At 40.3% G+C, this 26449-nt stretch overlaps 1 protein-coding gene across 5 annotated transcripts in view; it reads right to left on the bottom strand.

Moving 5' to 3' along the window:
• LOC124609238 overlaps window positions 1-26449 on the bottom strand; it is a 330778-nt gene that overhangs the window by 53352 nt on the left and 250977 nt on the right. For all 5 annotated transcript variants that reach the window (XM_047140056.1, XM_047140059.1, XM_047140060.1 and 2 more), the window contains exons 24-25: window positions 24038-24191; window positions 7426-7726 (exon numbers count right to left, since the gene is read on the bottom strand). In XM_047140056.1, the coding sequence (XP_046996012.1) occupies window positions 7426-7726; window positions 24038-24191 (455 nt within the window). The remainder of the gene's footprint in view (window positions 1-7425; window positions 7727-24037; window positions 24192-26449) is intronic.

Genomic DNA, 26449 nt, shown 5'->3' with positions numbered 1-26449 from the left:
TATCCAGATAACCCGGACGGTGTAACACTGTGCCAAGATGTGCTGGACGTGCACCAAGGCATGTTTAGCCACAGGGTGATCCTCATTACCAACAAACACTGTCTGCCTGTGTCCATTCATGCGAATGGACAGTTTGTTGCTGGTCATTCCCACATAGAATGCGTCACAGTGTAGGCAGGTCAGTTGGTAAATCACGTGGGTGCTTTCACACGTGGCTCTGCCTTGGATCGTGTACACCTTCCGGGTTACAGGACTGGAGTAGGTGGTGGTGGGAGGGTGTATGGGACAGGTGTTACACCGGGGGCGGTTACAACACCACATACAAAGTTTGCCAAGGTAGTCCCATTCCTGATGTCCAGGCGGAGCTTCAAGGAATCCTCAGAACCTTAGGCCCCCTACAAAACCTTTCACCTGACTCCATCAACCTCCTGACCCCACCGACACCCCGCACCCCTACCTTCTACCTTCTTCCTAAAATTCACAAACCCAATCATCCCGGCCGCCCCATTGTAGCTGGTTACCAAGCCCCCACAGAACGTATCTCTGCCTACGTAGATCAACACCTTCAACCCATTACATGCAGTCTCCCATCCTTCATCAAAGACACCAACCACTTTCTCGAACGCCTGGAATCCTTACCCAATCTGTTACCCCCGGAAACCATCCTTGTAACCATTGATGCCACTTCCTTATACACAAATATCCCACACGTCCAGGGCCTCGCTGCATTTGGGGCACTTCCTTTCACGCCGATCACATGCCACCCTACCTAAAACCTCTTTCCTCATTACCTTAGCCAGCTTCATCCTGACCCACAACTTCTTCACTTTTGAAGGCCAGACATACCAACAATTAAAGGGAACAGCCATGGGTACCAGGATGGCCCCCTCGTACGCCAACCTATTCATGGGTCGCTTAGAGGAAGCCTTCTCGGTTACCCAGGCCTGCCAACCCAAAGTTTGGTACAGATTTATTGATGACATCTTCATGATCTGGACTCACAGTGAAGAAGAACTCCAGAATTTCCTCTCCAACCTCAACTCCTTTGGTTCCATCAGATTCACCTGGTCCTACTCCAAATCCCATGCCACTTCCTTGACGTTGACCTCCACCTGTCCAATGGCCAGCTTCACACGTCCGTCCACATCAAACCCACCAACAAGCAACAGTACCTCCATTATGACAGCTGCCACCCATTCCACATCAAACGGTCCCTTCCCTACAGCCTAGGTCTTCGTGGCAAACGAATCTGCTCCAGTCCGGAATCCCTGAACCATTACACCAACAACCTGACAACAGCTTTTGCATCCCGCAACTACCCTCCCGACCTGGTACAGAAGCAAATAACCAGAGCCACTTCCTCATCCTCTCAAACCCAGAAACTCCCACAGAAGAACGACAAAAGTGCCCCACTTGTGACAGGATACTTTCCGGGACTGGATCAGAATCTGAATGTGGCTCTCCAGCAGGGATACGACTTCCTCAAATCCTGCCCTGAAATGAGAGGTGGAGGGTGGCATGCTGTTCTGATTTACGGTTGGCCTGTAGGAGGATGCTCTGAACAGCCGGTGTGGATGTAGGAGAGGAAAGATTAAGGACTTTTATTAAGGATAGGATTTGACGGGTGTGTTCATTGGCTGAGTTGATGTGTAGGTGAAGGATTAGGTGGGTGAGGGCAATGGATTGTTCAGTTTGGAACTGGTATAGGGACTGATGGAAGGAAGGGTTGCAGCCAGAGATGGGAACTTTAAGTGTGAGGCCTTTGGGGGTAATGCCAAACGTCAGACAAGCCTGAGAAAATTGAATATGGGAGCGTAATCTGGCTAGGGCGAAGGCATGTTTGCGGAGGGAATGTAAATAAAACTTAATGGGGTTGTTGTGGGGGTGTTGTGAGGGTGACATGGTATTAGAAGGTGGAAAGTGTAATATAAGGTGAAATGAAAATGAAAATAAAAATATATGGGGAGAGATAAAGGTGAACCGGAAAGTAACTGGAGATCTGGAATGAAAAAAGGCGAAAAGGTGTTGGTTACAGCTGGGCTATGTTGGACTTGGGTTGGTAGACAACGATGTGCATAAAGGTTAGGTGGTTGTGTTGCCGCCAAAACACGTTAAATATTCTTCGTCAGACCATTGTTAGCCCGGGAGCGGAAAGACTTACCTTAGGGGTTGGAATGACTCCTTACCCTCTCCCTTAAAACCCACATCCTTTCGTCTTTCCCTCTCCTTCCCTCTTTCCTGATGAGGCAACAGTTTGTTGCGAAAACTTGAATTTTGTGTGCATGTTTGTGTGTCTGTCGACCTGCCAGCACTTTCATTTGGTAAGTCACATCATCTTTGTTTTTAGATATATTTTTCCTACGTGGAATGTTTCCCTTTTTTTATATATATATATATCCATATTATATATATATATCCATCTGCACATACACAGACACAAGCAGACATTTGTAATGGCAAAGAGTTTGGGCAGAGATGTCAGTCGAGGTGGAAGTACAGAGGCAAAGATGTCGTTGAATGACAGGTAAGGTATGAGCGGCGGCAACTTGAAATTAGCGGAGGTTGAGGCCTGGTGGGTAATTACACAACCTCTATTTTAAGAATCAGGACATGCGGATTTCCTTGAGTGTATTTTACATGGTGTGCCATTATGCTGAGTGTTGAGACTCCATCAATCACTTCACATCTGTTTCATTTTTGTTAGTAGTACAGTACTTGCCATAATGTGCCTGGTTCCTGTGTAGCTTGATAGGTAGATAATACTATGCCTCCAATTAGTTTTTATATTATCAAATTACATGCTACATTTACTGTTAGTACATCCAGAAATAAAGCTGTATTATTTCTGTTTCTAAATAGACACAATGACTGTAGGAGTTTTTGTCAATGAATTCTTCAGATGGATAAACTGCAGAGAATTCAGTGTTTACTCCGACAAAATTCAACATGCCTTTGTGATTTTCTGTAGGTTTTCAAAGTATTTGTGACCATATCCATGATAATGTCTAAGAAATAGTGAGAAGAACACAAACTTTCTGATAAGTAGTATGGCTCAATAGCAACTAACACTTAGGTGACTATGCCCCAGCATGACTTGGGCCACAACATTGCATTCATAGGGACGCAGCCGAGTACATCTCAAGCTGTGATGTTACACAAAGTGCAAGGCATATGACGCTTGAAAACGACTAGATTCACATGAGAAAAATGCATACCTCTGACACTTCTCTCAGTTTGGCACCCAAACTGGCTGCTTGGGCCTTAAATCGATGCTGGTAATATGATACAACATGGCTCTCTCCCTTCTCAAATGTTCTTCAACTCTTAGAACTAACTGCCACCTGACTTCTGTGCAAGTTGCAGGTAATATTTTGTGCCATAAAAGTTGTGAATTTCAAAGAATGTATGCCAATTAACACTGCAAAAAGCTTTTCCTAATTTTTCATTTCTTCTCTAGCCATGGTTCTTTACAATTTTGTACCACCTGTCAATCTAATTTTTTAATTATCTTTACTCCTTTATGCTTGTTTCAGTTGCTGCATTTTTCTATTTTGTTCTTTCATCACTTAAATTTAATATATTTATTATACATAATATATTGATATAAGGATTTCTGCAAGGCATTGTCTTTTTGTCTAGTTGTGCCCCCATGCATTCATTAGTTTGTTACCTGTTCCTTTTCTATTGTATTTATTTTGACTCTTTTGTTCTGTCATTGCTCCCTTCAAAATTTTTAAACAACTTTTCTTTGTTTTTCAGCTTATGCAGACCCCATATCCTTAATTTCAGTTTTAATTTACATTTCGTAAAGCTGATTTATGTTTCTGGAAAATATTTTAGTTTAAAATCTTACCATTATATAATCAACTTTCCAGTGTGTCTAATTCTGTTCCAAATATGAGGGTGGTCCACGAAGTATGTTCGGTTTCTATTTCTATCTGTGGCAGCACTACGATCGCAGTTCTGAGCATGCACGGCAGTTACTCTGACTCAAGGAGAAGACATGTACGCTATTTTCAGATCGCTGCTGCTGATATGTGCTTTGTAGTGCTTCTTTATGATGTCAGCCATAATTGAAAATGCCGACGACTGTGAAATCAGATCTATGATTCGTTTTCTAAATGCAAAGAAAGTTACACCAAAGGAAATTCATTGGCAAATCTGTGAGGTTTACGGACAAAGTGCTATGAGTGATTCAATGGATAGAAGATGGGTCAGACTGTTCAATGAAGGACATGATCAAGTGCACGATGAAGAACGAAGTGGGTGCCCATTTGTGGTTACTGATGAACTGGTTCACACAATTGAAGAGAAGATTAAGCACAACTGTAAGTTTACATTATTGCCCTTGCTATGGAAGTTCTGCAAATCTCACACTAACTAATTCATGAAATTCAACACTTCAACGATGACGAGCTGAAAGAACATGTTACCACATGGTTGAATACACAGGCAGCAACCTTCTATGAAGAAGGCATACAAAAACTTGTGCCATGCTATGACAAGTGCCTGCAAAATTTCAGAAGTATGTAGAAAAGTAGATTAACAGTTGTAGATTTTATTACAATAAATATTTTTTCTATATCTGTACACGTTTGTTTTATATAACCACATGCAACTTACTTTGTAGATATACCTAATGTACACCTTTCATGATTAGGAAACCAATTATTAGCAATGAATTGTGCACTATGCAAATTTTAATATATGGCTTTTGTAGAAAGGGCCAGTGATCCAGCTAAATCTATTAGAAATGATGGGTTCAACTATGTACAATACAATTTTTCTTCACAATAGAAAATACAGCGTGGAATAACAACAATAGTTCAGTAAAGATAGCCAATGACTGTATAGCTGATTCACTGAGCAGTAGACAGGCACGGAAACAAAGAAGCACAGCAATACAGCTACATTTCTTGATTGTATTTTTGTCTATTTCACACTTTGAAAACCTTTTTAATACATTTGGTGGTTATTACATTGAAAGTATACTTGTACAATGAATTTCTGATAGTCATTATCTAGGTTTGACTTCTGTTTATGTACTGAACTTGCGGCCTTAACCAAGTGTGCACATCTGTACATATTCTATGAATATATTTTGCTGTTAATAGCAGCACTTGCATATTTTTCCTTCCACACAAGTGGAGATTTGACATCTCTGCAATGCATTTAGGAAATTCCTCATGTTGGTTTAGAGTTTTGTAAGACTCCACTAGTGTCTAACGTTTTACTTATGTATGTACGCCTGACACACTGTCCTAGCTGCCAGAGATGGATGTCGTGTGTAGTGATTCGAGAATTTCTGTGTAAATTCTAGAACCACTCAGCCTTCTACCGTCTCGAACACATGATATTCAAGATATGAGGAACTGGGTATCCTTATTGTACCAAGCGAGTACATTTACCATTCTTTTGTACAAATCAAGGCAAACATTATTAAGTATTTCACTAACAGTCCCAATCAGGGAACAAGAGCCATTGTGGATTTACATGTACCAAGTAAAAACAAACAAAAAAGTAAAAGCAGCATTTTCCCCTCAGGAAATAAAGCAATATAATAAACTGTGGAACTAGATGAAAAAGATTACTAAAATACAAATGTTTGAAAAGGTACCAGTAGCTAAAAAATTCTTCATAAGTAATGCACGCTACAGTATTGATCATTACTTAGTGGACACAGAGTAGTGGTTAATAATGAAATGGCGCATCTCCAATGCTCTGCCACGCTGCACTACATGATCACGACATACTATTACAAGAAAATCATGTGCCAAGGTCTACAGTGCTTGATAATAATGGCTTGTCATTTTCCTTAGCTCAATATCACACTGATCGTGATTGGGTGCTGACTCAGTCCCTCAGACGGACTGAGGAAGAGTATAATGACATGGGGCATAGTTGCACGTTTGTGGCCCAGGCGTCACCAGTAGGTGTCCTCCATGTGTGTATCAATGCAGTGCATAACAATGTTTTTATTATAAAATTACCTGGTGTAAGCTGTGAGTAGATCATAAGAAATGTACAACAGGAACCAACAAAATGAGGCAGTGCAGCTTATAAGGCACTGACATCATAATCGAGAGGATCGAGTTTGGTCAGGCCGGCCATTCTAATTAAGCTTTTCTGGACTCATTTCAGGCAAATACTAGGACGATTTCTTCAGCAACGCTATGGCAACCAACTGTCTTAGCAATGTAAAAACATGCTTATTATTCTACATGTATGCATATTTTAAGCTATTTATTGAGTTCATTTAAAAGATAAATACATATCGAAATGCTAATCCTGGTGGTGAGTAAAACCTAGCACGAGATGAAAATTCTGGGCCTAGATTCCACTGTCACTTGAAATCACAAGATCAAATAACAGTGAACACGCATCTTGTAATTTAGGTCAATGTATTGCATAATAACAGCGTGATTATTATTTCACACTGACTACCTTAAAACACTTGCTTCATTTTTAAATGGATGCCGAACATTGATCTTCGTTCCTCCTATCATCTGCAGTTCAGAAAAAAACTACAAGCACTTGTGTGATCCTAATTAATACTATGCTTACATGCAAAGTGTGTATGTATACTCAAAAGGTTGATACAAATGCAAGCATTAATGGAAATAGGAAATAACATTGGCTCTAGTTTGTTCACAATTCTCATTACTCTACAAATATCCAAAGCGCTAATTATGCTGCTTGTGTCACATTCCATGCCAGATTGTACTGTTCTTAGATAATCTGTGGGACCTATTTAGGTAACTCCTGGTTAGAGAAAGCTCCTAGTAGCAATTTCAAGTTGTTTGGTACACAATGAACTATTCTATTTAACTTAGATATTAACGATTGATTGTTATCACATAGCTTGCTTGAGTCATCAGTCGTGCCGGTACAGTTCAAAGAGTAAGAGTATTACCCATGTTCTAGTTTCAGGACCTGCCTGTCACACGGTTTTAATCTGCAAAAAGTTTCAGTTTAATGGTGTGACCTATATGGGATAGTTGTTATCTTTATTTAGCAGTTGTTTGTCATCAACTACGAATGATGTCGAATCCCTAAGTTTATAAGGCCAGTTAATGGTGTAACTGAGATCAGAATCCTTCCTGGACTAGAAACCTAATAACTGTGATCCTTAAAGCCTCATACACAAATCTGTAGCAGTTACCTTCTTACAGAACACACTGTCTAAATGAGAACACCATAGGAAAATGACTAAAAACAGGACAGACTTTTCATGTTATGTTGTGAAAATACAGATAACAACAGTAGCTGTGTCACCTCGTCTTAAATATAATTTGGTGTTTAGTTTTCTTTGGTTCGACGATATAGTACAAAGTAGGAACATCACAAATGATTTTAACACTAACACAAGCAGAGCAGAGCATTACAGTAATCTTGGAACTGCTACACAAACATTATTTTACTTACTGTGATACTGCTGGTATGGTCTGTGGGACAGTGGACTATTAGTTTTGCTTTCTAGCACTGGTTCTGACTTTCCACTTCCAATATTATCTTCTTCTGTGTCCCATGTTGTTTTAATGGTAGTGTCACGTTCTAAATTATTTTCTTCACCTTCAGAATTACTAGTATGTCTTTCAGCAAGTATTTCAAAAATTTCAATCAAAGTCTTATGGGTAGAAGCTATATCTTCTGGTAACATAGTTGGGAAACGGAAACTTTTGATATTTCCATCGTTTAATTCTTTAGACTGGAAATTATACCACTCCTAAAAAATAAATAATATATCACATCATTTTGAAGTCTAGCAAATATTTAAAACACTAACAGATCTTTACTTCCTTTACAAACTAGCAGTGGCATTTATCAATTAATACAGTCAAGATTGAATTTACATGCTGACAATGAAAGACACATTGGACTCAGGTCACTAGAGAGAGGATAAGAAGAGAGAGATCATGGGAGCATGGATTAATGCTGTAAATGCTATATTAAGTTTAATTTCTGTATTTCTCACATTTCACCTCTTTGCTTCAAGTGTCACACTTATATAGTTTACAAAATTAAGGCATTTGGCCAGGAATTTGCAATAAACACAATCTGAATGGCAACTGGTATTACTTGCTTGACAAAAAAGGTTATGAGATTACAAGACAGGAATTATTTGGTGAGAATTTTGCTGTAAGTGACATAGGAACAGTCAACAGCTAGTACAGGATGTCCCATGAGGAATGCTCAATATTCAGAGCTATAATGAGAACCACCATTTGAAGAAAAAAAGTCTAGTCTACTGAACAAGTTTTCGTAGGTCTTAAGGTATGCATTCTGAAACCCCGTTTTTCGCTTTGAGTGACCATTCCTGTCTTATCCCTGAACACTGACCATTCCACCTGAGACACACTGTAGGGATCACAAATAAACTTGTCAGCTGGCCTTGTGACATCCTCACGAGTCTCTGCCACTGCCCACTCAACTGAAAACTCGTCACTTGAGTCTGTTGTTGGCTACAATGGGCATAATGATTATTGCCCACTAATACAATAATGGTCAGTTAGCAGTGAAAAGTGTGTGTGTGTGTGTGTGTGTGTGTGTGTGTGTGTGTGTGTGTGTGTGTGTGTGTGAGAGCACGTGCGCGTATCACACAATGGAAACTACAGGTAGGAATATCAGCAATGTAGGTAAAGACAGATTGCCACTTACACACACACACACACACACACACACACACACACACACACACACACACAAACTATGGGACATTGTAAACAATGACACTGTACTGAATAATAAAGAAAATAAGTAACAATGTATCTCAGAAACCATTCAGAAGAGTGCATATGCCCACACGAAGTTTTTTCCTTCAAATGATCATTCCTGTCATATCCCTAAATATTGACCATTCATCCTGGGACAACCTGTGTATTATGTTTCAATACCAGAGAAGGAAAGTTGCTGCTCACCATATAGCGGAGATGCCGAGTCGCGATAGGCACAACAAAAAGATTCACACAATTATAGCTTTCCGCCATTAAGGCCTTTGTCAGCAGTACACACACACACACACATACACACACACACACACACACACACACACACACACACACACACGTAAACGCAACTTGCACACACATCTGCAGTCTCAGAGAGCTGCCAGTGTGGTTTCAGCTCTCTGAGACTGCAGACATGTGTACAAGTTGCGTTTACGTGTGTGTGTGTGTGTGTGTGTGTGTGTGTGTGTGTGTGTGTGTGTGTGTGTCTACTGCTGACAAAGGCCTTAATGGCAGAAAGCTATAATTGTGTGAATCTTTCTGTTGTGCCTATTGCAACTCAGCATGTCCGCTATATGGTGAGTAGCAACTTTCCTTCTCTGGTATTGTTACGTTCCATCCTGGATTTTCCATTGTTTGTATATTATGTTTAATTTTTTATTTATTCATTTAACATGAACATATTAACGCCCTCAGGAGTCCTCTTACATCAGACCAGAGTTTTTTTATGTAATTACAAAACTTATTAAAATCACAGTTACTTCAAAAATCATAATATTTTAAATATATCTCTTCTTCTCTCTGCATGTAGTAGGCATTTGCCTGTTACACCCTCTTGGCTGAAATTGTTGATTTTCCTGGGGCTTCCAAAATATCATCTGCCCACTGGGTACTAATTATCACCACTCTTTTAACATAGTCCATTCAGTTTTTTCTGTATTCTTTAATCTGCTCGTTTTTGTTTTCCACTCTCAGTTCTTTTCTGATGTCCACATCCACTCTCCCCTCAGACAGAATGTACCCAGCTGTTCTTCTTAGCAATTGGATCCCTAGTGCTTGTATTTTGATGGGAATGAATGTTTCTGCTGTGTTGTTCAGGAAAGAGTTTCAAGGTCTAGGGAGCGTAGTTATTATGAGCAGTAGTGGATCAACAATAATAAGCTTGAGTATTTGGACTGCAACACTGTCCTGAACAGTAAATGCTGACCTGAAGGCTTTTTCAACAGTGTTGTCAGTTTACGAAAGAATTTTTCACAACTACTTTCATTTACCTCTGCGAAATAATCACTATGTCTTTGCTTTGTTTATGGTTCAATGAAGGTTATCGCTGAAGTCAAGTACTGCTTTAGTTCCTTTGTTGGAACAATGGGATCAACTGCAGCTTCTACTTTACTTACTCTTCCCTAGATCATACAAACTTTTCCGCAGAGCTTCTGGTCTTTACGTTTTACATTAGTGTATTGGCATATCTTACATATCTTAGTTACCGTTTCTCTCAGTTTGATTGATTCTTTTTGCTTTCTGCATGTAATCAATTTTATTTTCAAGGGTACGAGGTCATTTGCGAGTCTGAAGTGCAGTGTGTCTGACATTCATGGACGGTTTTAGCTACTCCGTTAGCCAAGGTGCAGGTTTTCCCTTCACGTTTCCAGTGGTTCATGGTGTGGGTTCCTGTAGTCATGTCCTAGTTCATGAACCACGGGCAACATATGAGTGGCCAAGTAAGTGGTCCCGACAGTCGGGATACCAGTTAATTTGGAATAAGGCTGGGCATCTCGGACATATTCTGAGTCGTGGTCACCTTTGTGCTCATACGGCAAAGACTACCAAATCCACCGGTTAGTCCCTCAGCCGTTAGGGGTAAAACCCAATGGGACTCGGGGCAAGTAAGGCTAGCGACCTGCTTCCCTGGTACTTTAAATATGATGCTGGCAACAATCAGAGCAAAATGTCTCGGACCTTTGGAGGTGACGGAGTCCCACCTCTAACTGACAAACCAGGGACTCCTAAGATACTACTTGGCAAACAAATGGTAATGAGATGGGGAGCTATTAATATCAATGGGGGCTACTCTTGGAAGAAGGTAGAGCTGGCAGAGGCTGCAAGTAAGATGGGGCTGGACGTTTTAGCTGTTAGTGACATTCGGGTAAGGGGTGAGAAAGAAGACGAAGTGGGAGAATACAAGGTCTACTTGTCAGGAGTCAAAGCAGGAATAGCACAATGGGGTGTAGGGCTTTATATCAGGAAAGAAATGGAACCCAGCGTAGTTGCAATAAGGTATGTAAACAAATGACTGATGTGGATAGATTTGACAGTGTCTAGCAAGAAAATTAGGATTGTGTCAGTATATTCGCATTGTGAAGGGACTGATCAAGATAAGATGGATAGTTTTTATGAGGCACTCAGTGATGTAGTTGTTAGAGTAAAGGACAAGGACAGTGTTCTGCTCATGGGTGATTTTAACGCCAGGATTGGAAATCGAACAGAAGGGTATGAAAAGGTTATGGGTAAATTTGGAGAGGATATGGAGGCCAACAGGAACGGGCAGCAACTCTTGGATTTCTGTGCCAGTATGGGCTTAGTAATCACAAACTCCTTCTTTAAACATAAGAACATTCACCGGTATGCTTGGGAAAGCAGGGGAACCAGATCTGTCATTGACTATATAATAACAGATCAGGAATTCAGGAAGGCTGTGAGGGACACACGTGTATTCAGGGGATTCTTTGATGACACTGATCATTATTTAATCTGCAGTGAAATTGGGATTGCGAGGCCGAAAGTGCAGGAGGTCAGGTTCATATGTAGGAGGATAAGAGTGGAGAAACTTCAGGATAAGGAAATCAGGCACAAGTACATAACAGCGATCTCAGAAAGGTACCAGTTAGTTGAATGTAGTCAATTACAGTCATTGGAAAAGGAATGGACAAGGTACAGGGACACAGTACTAGAAGTGGCTAAAGAATGTCTTGGAACAGTAGTGTGTAAAAGTAGGAGGAAGCAAACAGCTTGGTGGAATGACACAGTCAAGGCAGCCTGTAAAAGGAAAAAGAAGGCGTATAAAAAATGGCTACATACTAGAACTCAGGTAGACAGAGAAAGTTATGTTGAAGAAAGAAACAAAGCCAAACAGATAATTGCAGCATCCAAGAAGAAATCTTGGGAAGACTTTGGAAACAGGTTGGAGACATTGGGTCAAGCTGCTGGAAAACCATTCTGGAGTGTAATTAGCAGTCTTCGAAAGGGAGGTAAGAAGGAAATGACAAGTATTTTGGACAGGTCAGGAAAACTGCTGGTGAATCCTGTGGATGCCTTGGGCAGATGGAGGGAATATTTTGAAGAGTTGCTCAATGTAGGTGAAAATACGATCAGTAATGTTTCAGATTTCGAGGTAGAATGGGATAGGAATGATGATGGAAATAGGATCACGTTTGAGGAAGTGGAGAAAATGGTCAATAGATTGCAGTGCAATAAAGCAGCTGGGGTGGATGAAATTAAGTTGGAACTCATCATGTACAGTGGAATGTCAGGTCTTAAATGGTTACACAGGATAACTGAAATGGCCTGGGAGTCGGGACAGGTTCCATCAGACTGGACAAAAGCAGTAATCACACCAATCTTTAAACATGGAAACAGAAAAGATTGTAACAACTACAGAGGTATCTCTTTAATCAGCGTTGTGGGTAAAATCTTCTCAGGTATTGTTGAAAGGAAAGTGCGAGTATTAGTTGAGGAGCAATTGGATGAAAATCAGTGTGGGTTTAGGCCTCTTAGAGGTTGTCAGGACCAGATCTTTAGCTTACGACAAATAATGGAGAAGTGTTATGAGTGGAACAGGGAACTGTATCTATGCTTTATAGATCTAGAAAAGGCATATGACCGGGTTCCTAGGAGGAAGTTATTGTCTGTTCTACGAGATTATGGAATAGGAGGCAAACTTTTGCAAGCAATTAAAGGTCTTTACATGGATAGTCAGGCAGCAGTTAGAGTTGACGGTAAACTAAGTTCATGGTTCAGAGTAGTTTCAGGGGTAAGACAAGGCTGCAACCTGTCTCCACTGTTGTTCATATTATTTATGGATCATATGTTGAAAACAATAGACTGGCTGGGTGAGATTAAGATATGTGAACACAAAATAAGCAGTCTTGCATATGCGGATGACTTAGTTGTGATGGCAGATTCGATTGAAAGTTTGCAGAGTAATATTTCAGAGCTAGATCAGAAATGTAAGGACTATGGTATGAAGATTAGCATCTCCAAAACGAAAGTAATGTCAGTGGGAAAGAAATATAAACGGATTGAGTGCCAAATAGGAGGAACAAAGTTAGAACAGGTGGACAGTTTCAAGTACTTAGGATGCATATTCTCACAGGATGGCAACATAGTGAAAGAACTGGAAGCGAGGTGTAGCAAGGCTAATGCAGTGAGCGCTCAGCTACGATCTACTCTCTTCTGCAAGAAGGAAGTCAGTACCAAGACTAAGTTATCTGTGCACTGTTCAATCTTTCGACCAACTTTGTTGTATGGGAGCGAAAGCTGGGTGGATTCAGGTTACCTTATCAATAAGGTTGAGGTTACGGATATGAAAGTAGCTAGGATGATTGCAGGTACTAGTAGATGGGAACAATGGCAGGAGGGTGTCCACAATGAGGAAATCAAAGAAAAACTGGGAACGAACTCTATAGATGTAGCAGTCAGGGCGAACAGGCTTAGATGGTGGGGTCATGTTACACGTATGGGAGAAGCAAGGTTACCCAAGAGACTCATGGGTTCAGCAGTAGAGGGTAGGAGGAGTCGGGGCAGACCAAGGAGAAGGTACCTGGATTCGGTTAAGAATGATTTTGAAAAATAGGTTTAACATCAGAAGAGGCACCAATGTTAGCACTGAATAGGGGATCATGGAGGAATTTTATAAGGGGGGCTATGCTCCAGACTGAACGCTGAAAGGCATAATCAGTCTTAAATGATGATGATGATGATGATGATGATGATGAGGGGTACGAGGTCATTTGTGAGTCCGAAGTGCAGTGTCTCTGACATTCATGGACGGTTTTAGCTACTCCGTTAGCCAAGGTGCAGGTTTTCCCTTCAGGTTTCCAGTCTTTGGGGGAATACATTTATTATAGAACAGAGTTAATTTGCTAATGAGTTTCTGAGCTGAAATTCGAGGAACAAATTTCCTTGCTTGTGTGTTTCATGGCAAATATATGTAATCTGAAGAAGAAACTACACACTTAAATTTCACAGTGAAGGGGTAGAATATTAATGTCAGTGTTCCCAGCGTTATTTGTATGATTCTAAGTCCAACTGAATTTTGAAAGATCAAGTTTTGAAACAGGCTATCCTGCCTACTTTTGGAGGTCTGTAGAGAATGCATATTAGGCATTTTTTTAAAAGGGATTTGATATTTACAAAGATATATTTATCATGTTTGTCTTCATTAGTATCAGATGTGAGTAGCATAGTCGGTAATAAGTCGAAGTGTCAGTATGCCACTACTACACCTCTTCATGCGTTACTTCTGTGATCTCTTAGGACAGTGGAGTTTACATTTAGGAAACTTGGAGAGCACGCTTGGCTTGAGCCAGGCGTCCAAGTTCATTAGAAGAAAGAAATGGATGTTGATATTCTGAAATACATGGCAGAGTTCGTCGAAATGAGTTGAGCGATGGTCATTCTACAGTAACAATACAAACATGGTGGTAGAAATTGTGGCAGCATGAGCAGACAAGTTCGTAGTTCCTACAGCACAGACTTTAGAGTTCATTTGCACTGCTTTTCTACTGCCTTCATCTGCACCATTATCCTGTCATCTCTTGTTCACACGCTATAGTCGTCAAACATCGGATATCACATTATTCAAAATTTTTATCTTTCAGCAGTAAAATATTCACATACTGTCAGTCTTGTCTTTGCGAGTTCCTTAATCACTATGACTGTTTCAGACCTTTTCGTATACAATACAAACTTCACAATTGTGACTCTAGGTTTCGCAGATCACAACTTCCTACAGCTTCTCTATACTTCTAATTACAGAATGTGTTGCATGAATATCTGTTCTCACACTAAGCTTTTACAATGAACAATAGCTATGTTAATAGCAAATGTTTTAATTTGACAAGTGTACTTTCAGCGCTGCACAACATGTTACCAACATTATCTTCACCTAGAAGGATTATGAGCAATGTTCTGTACCATTTTACCAAAATCGAAGAAGAAGAAAAATGCTGCTACTGTCAGCAGATAATTGTTATGGCTTCTGGCTAATCATCAAACCTGAAGAGACATCTAAAATTGAAGCATCCTACAGTACCTCTGGAACAATTGGGTCCAGGAAGCAGATCTAGATCACCATCAATCAATGCAGCAATTCGAGAAATCATATCTCGAAACTGTCCTCGCTGATGTCTGCTTCCACCTCAGGTGAAGGTATCCTCCCAAAAAGGCAAATGAGTCAAGCACTATCCAGCCCATCAGTGCTGTCAGGTTCTGGACCAAGTCCTGATTTATCTCCTTTGTGGTGTCCTCACCCTAAACTGCTTTTCATTTACAACAACTAATAAGAAATTTTTTAATATTACAAAGCTGTCCACATTAAGTAAATGCATATAATTAGATGTACAGGTTTCAAAAATGATTTGCAGTAAAAATTAAAAATTTTTCGGCTACCGAAAAGGCAGTTTGCCTTATGTCTGGTAGGTGGACAAGTGTAAGTAACATTAATTTGAGAAGAGTGAACTAAAGTCATAGGTTTTAGAGTGCTCACAATTCGAAGACAGACAGATTGTAGAAAATATCTCAAACTGGGTAAAGTCTGTTATCCAAAATATACCTAAAGTCAATTTTAAAATCCCTTCCATAATAACAGAAAATGTGTCATATACAAAATTAACTGGCATACTTCTAAAACTTCCACGTATCCCATGATTTGCACATTCTTTAAAGCCCACTGCACAACATGCATTTCTCAAGTCCATGCAGAAAACTGTCGACAAGTTGAAATGAGTTGTTGTGTATCTCAAGGAGAAATCCTTTGCTTTAAGCAAACTTGCTTAAATGCAAGAAAATTAAAAAAAAGACCTACTGAAATTGAAACAAGATGTCCCAACCAGACGGAACAAATTATGAAATGTTGAAAAGATTTACTTTAAATAAAGATCCCACGATTTCTCACCTCGCTATTTTAGGTGGAAAATCAATGACCTTAAACTTAAAAGATACAGACTAGGAGATAATGCACCAGGTTTTACAGATTTTGAAAGTTTTTTATGAGGCAACCAAAGAGTTGCCCTCACAGAAAACAGTATCAGTTCCAAAAATGAAAATCTTGCCAAGATAAAGGAATGGCAACTAAAACCTTTTAAAGACAAAAATAAAGAATATCCTCAACAAACAAACTCACTGGTTGAAATTTGCTTAAAGGGTTATCAGTGTGGTTTGGAGTCATCTCCAGCAATATTATTGAACACCCGATTCAAAGGCAAGGATTTTCAGATGACAAAACATTTCAGACTGCTAAATGAACACTGTTGCAGAAATGAAAACGTTGGTTGTTCAACAGAAAAAACAGCTCATGTTTCAACCAGTTACCACCGTTACAGGTGAGACTTCTTCAGTCTGGTAGGAGTTCAATGACACTATTAGTCAATTTCTAGCGAGTCACAAACCATAAAATGGAGCAGACGTCAAATTGGACAAATTTTTACTGGAGGGATATTTGCCTGGAAACAGCAATGCCATAATTGGTTGGAAACAAAAAAATTACTGTGGCCAGCGCTGTATCAATTGATTCTAAAAGTATTATGTATCACAGCAACATCAGTGGCCTGTGAACTAATATTTTCAAAATCAGGACAAATATGCACTGAGAAGAGAAAGAGACTCATGTCGACTAAAATGGGTCAAATTTTATTCATAAATGACAATATTGGTTAATTTTTCTTTTATGGGAACATAGATGGTAATACTGACTGTAAACGATGACTGCAGATAAACTTCAATTACAGTAGTTATAAAACTTATATTGTGTTTTCACAATAAAAATATCAAAATATAACAAAACTCAGTCTTCATTCTTAAAATTTCTCCACCTGATAACGAATATTTAGGGTTTTGTTGTAATATTTATAACTTTTGCAGCAGACGAAATTTGAAACTTTTGCATCTGAAAATTACTAGGGACCTAACACAAAATTATTGCTCCTCTTCATATGTTCTTTCAAAATAGTACCATATCAGATAAAAATATAGGTTTAGTGACCTGAAATAAAAAGGCAATGTACCTACCTTTTATTTATTGTGTGAAGTGTGTGTGTGTGTGTGTGTGTGTGTGTGTGTGTGTGTGTGTGTTTTTTTACTGACAAAGGCTGTGCCGAACCCTATATGCAAGTGTCTTTTGCTCATGCCTATCTGCAAGTGGACGTGTCTTCTTTACGGTAAATAGCAATCTATCTTTTCCTATCTTGTATGTATACATCTTTGTTTTTAGATATATATGTATGTACGTGTTCATGTGAGTATGTAAATGTATGTATATTTATATATCAATGAAAATAATCAATTTTTGAAACTATAATTGGACAGAAAAAAATCTACTCACCAAGTGGCGGCAGAAAAATCCACAAATGAAAGTTAAGGAAATGTGCAAGCTTTCTGAGCCATTGGCTCTTTCTCCTGGTGGAGAGGTTGAACGGGAGTGAAACTAATGAAGGAAAGGGCTGGTGAGGCTTAAGAAATGGGGAAAGCTACAGAAAAATTGCCCAGAACCCTGGAGCAGAAGAGATATACTGGATGGCATGATAAGAAAGGACTGATAGAAACACACATCAAACACTGCTATATATACCTCTATAAGTGACATATTATGGGAAAAATGTGTCTTTTGTAACACAGGTGATGGGCAATGTCTGAAGCTGCAGAGCATCACGTGTACATGACAAGATGGAACTTTTCATATTATTGTTTTCCCCTAAGATAAGTAAGGGAAAAATTGAACAGTAGTAAGGAAAAGGGGTGGGTAACTCCTAGGATTAAAGTATCACTTGCTAGGAAGATTGGGCTGTACCCAATTCAGAGAAAAAATAGTCAAGATTTGAAACCCCATTATGTCCGCTCCCTCACTAAAAAAGCAAAGCAAAAAATACGATGCTTCAAGAACAAGGCAAAAACTATCTGGAAGACTTGAGTCCACAGAAAATAGCTTTGGAAAATATTATGACAGGACCAAATCATTGGTCACCATATTCAATGATTATTTTCTCACAGTGCAATGCAAGACCTCGCAAACGAAATGCAAACAGAGCTAAACAAGAAAGATTATCTTGTTTATATACTCCACAATATTCTGTAAACTTTCCATAGCCTTTGATTTTGTGGCTCACAAAAGTCTACTTAGGTAACTAAAGTGTTATAGTATTAATGAAATCTTTCTTACAGGGGTAGAATCTTATCTCTGTAACAGAAAACAGATTATCTCATTTAGAGACTGTATTCCAGGAATGAAAATAATCTCAGAATGAGGGAACATAAAGTGTGGAGTGCCCGAGGCTCCAGTACTGGGTCCACTCTTGTTTCTAACCTACATGAATGATCTTCCAATGGCTTTAAAACACAGTTAAAAACACTACTATTTGTTGGCAACACAAGCACTCATATCAAGAGTCCAAACTCGACCTTATCAGACAGTTCACATGACAGCTGAACAGACCTACAACTGCTTCACAGCAAACAGCTCAAATTTTAATGAAACGAAGATAATTACAATTGCTAACAAGCAAAAATGGCCTTCTAATGCAAGAAGAAGATTTTATTGGTCATACAATGAATGAAGCGCAGTGTGTAAAATTCCTTGGGTCCAGTTGGATAACACCTTCAAATGGAGCCATCATGTGAATAAATCAATCAAAAAGCTTAGTTCACTGTGGCATACCCTTAGTAGCATCTCCCACTACGTCAATCTAAAGACAAGAGTGCTGGCTTATTTTGCGTTTTCTCCCTTCCTGTTGTCTTACGGAATTATCTTCTGGGGCAGTGCACCTAAATTAAACTATGCCTCAGAACACATCCATCCAGGAGTCTTATTGCTGGACAGAGCTAACAAACTTACAAACAAATGTGTATCGAATTTTCTACAAATACGGTATGACTGAAATTAAAAGAAAAAGGAGGAGAAGAAGAAGAAGTTCGCAACAAATCCAACCAAGTTTAACCAAACAATGGAGCATCCATGTTTGAATGTAATGATATTATGAAAAGGAAAGTTGCTACTCACCATATAGCAGAGACACTAAGTCGCAGGTAGGCACAACAAAAAGACTGTCACAATATAAGCTTTTGACTATAAAGGCCTTTGTTGCAAATAGATGACACACACACACACACACACACACACACACACACACACACACACACACACACGCGCGCGCGCGCGCGCGCGCGCGCGCGCGCGCGCGCGCGCGCGCGCGCGCGTGCAAATGCAACTCGCACACACGACTGCAACCTCTGGCAGCTGACACTAAATTGTGGGCAACAGCAGCAGTGCATGATGGGAGTGGCAACTGGGTGGGGTTAACGAAGAAGCTGGGGTGGGGAGGGGGAGGGATAGCAGGGTAGGGTGCGGGACAGTGAAGTGCTGCTGGGGAGTGTGCAATGATAATGTGGAGAGAGGACAGGGCAGCTAGGTGCAGTTGGGAGATTAGATGGAGGGCAGAGAAGAGTGGGGGGAGGGGGGGGGGAGTTTTGGAAAAGGAGAGAAGTAGAAAGACTGGGTGTGTTGGTGGAATGAGGGCTGTGTAGTGCTGGAACAGGAACAGGGAAGGGGCTGGATGGGTGACAAAAATGACTAACATAGGTTGAGGCCAAAAGGGTTACAGGGACGTAGATATATTGCAGGGAGAGTTACCACCTACGCAATTCAGATAAGCTAGTGTTGGTGAGAAGGATCCATATGGCACAGGCTGTGAAGCAGTCATTGAAATGAAGGATGTTATGTTGGGCAGCGTGCTCAGCAACAGGGTCATCAACTTGTTTCTTGGCCAGAGTTTGTCGGTGGCCATGCTCACATAGAATGCAGCACAGTGGTTACAGCTTAGCTTGTAGATTACATGACTGGATTCACAGGTAACACTGCCTTTGATGGGATAGGTGATGTTTGTGGCCGTGTGTTCCTCCACCAACTCTCCATAGTTCCTGTCCCTTAAGCACACCATGCCCTGCTCGTCACTACTGATGCCACCCTCATTTACACTAACACCCGTAACACCCATGGCCTTACCACTGTTGAACACTACCTTTACCAATGCCCGAAGGTTCCAAACCAACAACCTCCTTCCTAGTCACCATGACCAACTATATCCCCACCCACAATTACTTCTCCTTTGAAGGCATTACCTACAAACAAATCTGACGTATGGTTATGGGCACTCACATGGCATCATCCTATACCAACCTATTCATGGGCCATCTGGAGGAATCTTTCCTGAACATCCAAATCCCAAACCCCTCACCTGGTTCAGATTCACTTATGACATCTTTGCGATCTGGATCGAAGGTGAAGACAACCTACCCACATTCCTCCAAAACCTCGACAGCTTCTCTCCCATTTGCTTCACTTGGTCCTACAAAACCCAACAAACCACCTTCCTGCATGCTGACCTCCACCTCAAAGATGGCTACATCAGTGCCTCTGTCCGTATTAAACCTACTAACCACATGCTGTCCCTCCACTTCAACAGCTGCTGCCCGTTCCACACCAAGAAGTCCTTTCCATACAGCCGAGCCACCCGTGGTCGTCACATCTGCAATGACGAGCGGTCCCTCTCGAAATAAACCAAGGGTTTGCTTGAGGCCTTCACAGACAGTAATTATCCTCCCAACCTTGTACAAAAACAAATCTCCCGTGCCTTACCTTTCCAGTCTCCCACAGCCTCACCGTTCAGCCACAGAGGAGCATTTTCCTTGTGACTCAGTACCATCCAGGACTGGGGCAACTGAATTCAATTCTCCACCAGGGTTTTGACTACTTGTTGTCTTGCCCTGAAATGAGAAATGTCCTCTTCACCATCCTTCCCACCCCTCCCAGAGTGGTATTCCACCATCCACCGAACCCACACAATATTCTGTCCATCCGTACACACCCCTGCTCCCAACCCTTTACCTCATGGTTCATATCCCTGTAATAGACTAGATGCAAGACCTGTCCCATACATCCTCCCACCATCACCCATTCCAGTCTGGTCACAAACATCATTTATCCCATCAAAGGCAGGGCTATCTGTGAAACCAGTCATGTAATCTACAAGCTAGCTGCAACCACTGTGCTGCATTCTGCGTGGGCATGAGAACAAACAAGCTATCTGTCCACCTGAGTGGCCACTGACAAACAGTGGCCAAGAAACAGGAGGACCACCCTATTGTTGAGCACGCTGCCCAACACGACATCCTTTATTTCAATGACTGCTTCACAGCCTGTGTCATATGGATCCTTCTCACCAACACTAGCTTATCTGAATTGCGTAGATGGTAACTCTCCCTGCAATATATCTACGTCCCTGTAACCCTTTTGGCCTCAACCTATGTTAGTCATTTTTGTCACCCATCCAGCCTCTTCCCTGTTCCTGTTCTAGCACTACACAGCCCTCATTCCACCAACACACCCAGTCTTTCTACTTCTCTCCTTTTCCAAAACTCCCCCCCCCCTCTCTTCCCTGCCCTACTAATCTCCTGACTGCACCTAGTTGCTCTACCCCCTCCCCACATTGTGATGCGCGCTCCCCAGCAGCACTTCACTGTCCTCCACACCTACCCTGCTATCCTTCCCCTTTCCTGTCCCAGCCTCCTCCTCAACCCCCACCCAGTTGCCACTCCCATAATGCACTGCTACTGTTGCTTGCAGTGTAACTTAAGCTGCCAGAGGCTACAGTCGTGTGTGTGTGTGTGTGTGTGTGTGTGTGTGTGTGTGTGTGTCGTCTATTTTTGACAAAGGCCATGACAGCAAAACGCTTATATTGTGACAGTCTTTTTGTTGTACCTATGTGCGACTCAGCAAGTTTAACCAAATAGGATTACAGGCAGGTTATAGTCTACAGTGCTTTCAAAACTTAAACAATATGATGTGAAGGTGTCTTCAACATAACTGAAACTGGCATATTTAATGCTGGTTTCTTGATACAATTTTATCTTCAAAAGGGAAATAATGTTCGGTGAGAAGAGGGGTGGGCGAGGGAGGGCAATTTCTAAGGAAAGAATTATGGTACTGGTAGGATGCAATTTGGTTGACTTAAAAAAGAAGACCTTAATAGTCATTTGAAAACGTTTAAAAGCATGGCACTTTAAAAAGGTAACAATATCATCCAATGAATACATGGTGGACAAAAGCATGGATAAACAATGTTTAAAAGAAAATCATGATGTTGCAATTATTGTTGATAAGTACACTTAAACTATTAAGCGTATATTATTGACCTCTGAATAGCAAAAGTGTATCACAACCATTCGATAAAATATCATAAGAAACTTTAAATTTCACTATCAATATAGGCTACAAAACATTTACCAGCAATTGAAGCAAAAGATCTCTGGTACTTTGAGCAATTCCACAAAATGAAAACAATTTTCAGATTCTTTGATCTCTCAAGAAATAATACACACTGAAATGAATCTGACAAGTGCAGACAATGACAAAGATATTTTAAAAATCATTTAAGGCCTGGCCAGACAGAACCCAGCCTGGTAATGTGGCTTTGAGCTGCGACGGCCAAGTTGCGTCACTGAAATACTCGATATTGCATTGTGCTGTTGTGCAAATGGTGCTTTGACACAGCGGCCACCAGTCTGCCACTGTTGCCTGCATCCACTTGTCTCAGACTACAGATCTGCCATTGCAGCTTGTGGATGTGCCTGCTGGCCCATTTAACTGCTGTGATTTTCATATTGACTGCTGAGGCAGCAGTGACAGGAGGAACATCCCTCATACAGTGCTACAAATGCAAGCTGGTAATGAAAATCCAGCTGTTTTCATAGTGTGACAGCTGACACAGTAACAGCAGTCACTGCAGTCAGCTGCTCTATTTCTAATCTACTGACTGCACCTAGTTGCTCTACCCTCTCTCCACAAAGCCTGCTGCTTTTGGCATACCATGCTGCTGCACGCCACAGGCATCTGCCATGGCCTGAGCCATGCCACCAGACCTCATTCTGTCTGGTCAGGCATTTAGAGCTGAAATCAATATCACTGTTCCTGTCCCCATAACAAGATAAATGTGGCACACAATTAAAATTATGTGCAGCTATTTAGAAGGCATTGAAACAAAAATAAGTTGTAAAAAGACTTTCAATGTAAAAGCCACAACTACAATAATAAATTTTAGGAGGAAATTTTGGTTCATATTAGTGTGTCTTCATATTTTGCACAAGCTCCTTCCAAAAACCATAAATAAAAGAAAACAATAAAGGAATTACAAATCGTAATGTTACATTAGCCACTGACGTCGTCACTTTTGCACAGCCATGCTACACCAGTTGTTTTACTTAAAAAAATTAACAGTGTGACGCTATTATTTCCGAGTTATCTGCTTATTACCAGAGAGAAATCCACAAATTAGTGTAAACTCTACAATTTTCCATTTCCTCACGTGATAGCTTTTAAAGGTTTTCACAAATAACTGCAAACACTCACCTTTGTTGATGGTTCAATTTTTATTATGCCTAGTGATTCATTCATTGTGGTACATAATTTTTTGTGAATAAATGTAGTATTTTGGAGGTTATTTTGTAGAAATTACTTAAATCATACGACCAATCTGAAGCCATTACTTAGAGTTATTAGCTAGGACACCTGAAACCAGCCACGATATAATAAAACTTGGACTATCATAAAATGTGATTGGTTGCAGTTATTTCAAAAACTTTATTCATCACAGTTGCAGTGTTCCACACCCATAATGGATAAAAGTTTTAGAGCTTTTACATTTATTGCCAGTTTTGGGTGCTTAGAATTATGTACCTGAAATACTAATAAATGCAGTTATTTCTAAAAACTTTATTCGTCACAGTTACAGTATCCCACACCCATTATGGATAAAAGTTGTAGAGCTTTTACATTTATTACCATTTTTGGGTGCTTAGAATTAGGTACTTGAAATACTAATAATGTTTCGTATTTGTCACACCTGCTTCCACACAAAATAAAAAGCAATTCAGAATCACCAGTAATTTAGAGAGCAGAAAAATCACTGTAATGAAGCAACTACCTATTTTTCTGTTTGTAGCATTGAATATGATACACATCTTTATAACAATATTTTGTTACTGACCTTCAGCTTATTTTCACATTCTTGAACTGATGTAAGGTTTTGGTCCAGCTTTCTCAAACTTTCCACACCATTCTGATTGTCACCTGTTTTCAAACATCTACTTTTGTTCACTATTTCTATCAGTTCCTTTGTTTCTAAAAATTTTGCCTTATAACTGTAATAAATAATGATTCACATAAGAATGATAAACGACTAGATGAGATAGAATAATGACTCTTGCTATATTTTAATATGGACCTATTCATTAAAATCAGTGAACTTAAGGTTTGAGTTTTTGAAAACACTTTTGTTTGTCACTAAATTTTTTATTAAGTGAGGTAACGGGTACTTGAAAGACAACTAAAGTGGTGCAATATTTTACTATAATAAATAAAGTATTAATAATTTTTAAAGATAAAAAAATTATTTGCAAGAAATGAGTAATGCTATAAAGGGAAGAAAAGAAAAAAAAAAACCACAAATATTTAAATAAAAGGGAATGAAAAGCAAAGTTATAATGGAAAGAAACTAAATTCGAAAGTAAAATTCTATGTACAGACTTGACAGACACTCCAAGGAAGTTCTCGTCTTACGTTAAATCATTAAGTGGCTCGAAACAGCATATCCAGACACTCCGGGATGATGATGGCATTGAAACAGAGGATGACACACGTAAAGCTGAAATACTAAACACCTTTTTCCAAAGCTGTTTCACAGCGGAAGACCACACTGCAGTTCCTTCTCTAAATCCTCGCACAAACGAAAAAATGGCTGACATCGAAATAAGTGTCCAAGGAATAGAAAAGCAACTGGAATCACTCAACAGAGGAAAGTTCACTGGACCTGACGGGATACCAATTTGATTCTACACAGAGTACGCGAAAGAACTTGCCCCCCTTCTAACAGCCATGTACCGCAAGTCTCTAGAGGAACGGAAGGTTCCAAAGGATTGGAAAAGACCACAGGTAGTCCCAGTCTTCAAGAAGGGTCGTCGAGCAGATACGCAAAACTATAGGCCTATATCTCTGATGTCGATATGTTGTAGAATTTTAGAACATGTTTTTTGCTCGTGTATCATGTCTTTTCTGGAAACCCAGAATCTACTCTGTAGGAATCAACATGGATTCCGGAAACAGCGATCGTGTGAGACCCAACTCGCTTTATTTGTTCATGAAACCCAGAAAATATTAGATACAGGCTCCCAGGTAGATGCTATTTTCCTTGACTTCCGGAAAGCGTTCAATACAGTTCCACACTGTCGTCTGATAAACAAAGTAAGAGCCTACGGAATATCAGACCAGCTGTGTGGCTGGATTGAAGAGTTTTTAGCAAACAGAACACAGCATGTTGTTCTCAATGGAGAGACGTTTACAGACGTTAAAGTAACCTCTGGCATGCCACAGGGGAGTGTTATGGGACCTTTGCTTTTCACAATATATATAAATGACCTAGTAGATAGTGTCGGAAGTTCCATGCGGCTTTTAGCGGATGATGCTGTAGTATACAGAGAAGTTGCAGCATTAGAAAATTGCAGTGAAATGCAGGAAGATCTGCAGCAGATAGGCACTTGGTGCAGGGAGTGGCAACTGACCCTTAACATAAACAAATGTAATGTATTGTGAATACATAGAAAGAAGGATCTATTATTGTATGATTATATGATAGCAGAACAAACACTGGTAGCAGTTACTTCTGTAAAATATCTGGGAGTACGCGTGCGGAACGATTTGAAGTGGAATGATCATATAAAATTAATTGTTGGTAAGGCGGGTACCAGGTTGTGATTCATTGGGAGAGTCCTTAGAAAATGTAGTCCATCAACAAAGGAGGTGGCTTACAAAACACTCGTTCGACCTATACTTGAGTATTGCTCATCAGTGTGGGATTCGTATCAGGTCGGGTTGACGGAGGAGATAGAGAAAATCCAAAGAAGAGCGGCGCGTTTCGTCACGGGGTTATTTGGTAAACGTGATAGCGTTACGGAGATGTTTAGCAAACTCAAGTGGCAGACTGTGCAAGAGAGGTGCTCTGCATTGCGGTGTAGCTTGCTGTCCAGGTTTCGAGAGGGTGCATTTCTGGATGAGGTATCGAATATATTGCTTCCCCCTACTTATACCTCCCGAGGAGATCATGAATGTAAAATTAGAGAAATTTGAGCATGCAGGGAGGCTTTCCGACACTCGTTCTTCTCGCGAACCATACGCGACTGGAACAGGATAGGGAGGTAATGACAGTGGCACGTAAAGTGCCCTCCGACACACACCGTTGGGTGGCTTGCAGAGTATAAATGTAAATGTAGATAGAATCATTGAAAATCAAGTGAGTGAAACAAAGAGAACATTTTAATGCACAAATGCTTGAACTGAATATGAACTCTTGGTTAAAAATATAATTCTAAGATATATTAGGCAGATAATACTAAATCTTATGTAG

Source organism: Schistocerca americana, chromosome 1 (genome assembly GCF_021461395.2).
Source record: "Schistocerca americana isolate TAMUIC-IGC-003095 chromosome 1, iqSchAmer2.1, whole genome shotgun sequence".
NCBI lineage: Eukaryota > Metazoa > Arthropoda > Insecta > Orthoptera > Acrididae > Schistocerca > Schistocerca americana.
This window is presented reverse-complemented; position numbering and strand designations above follow the sequence as displayed.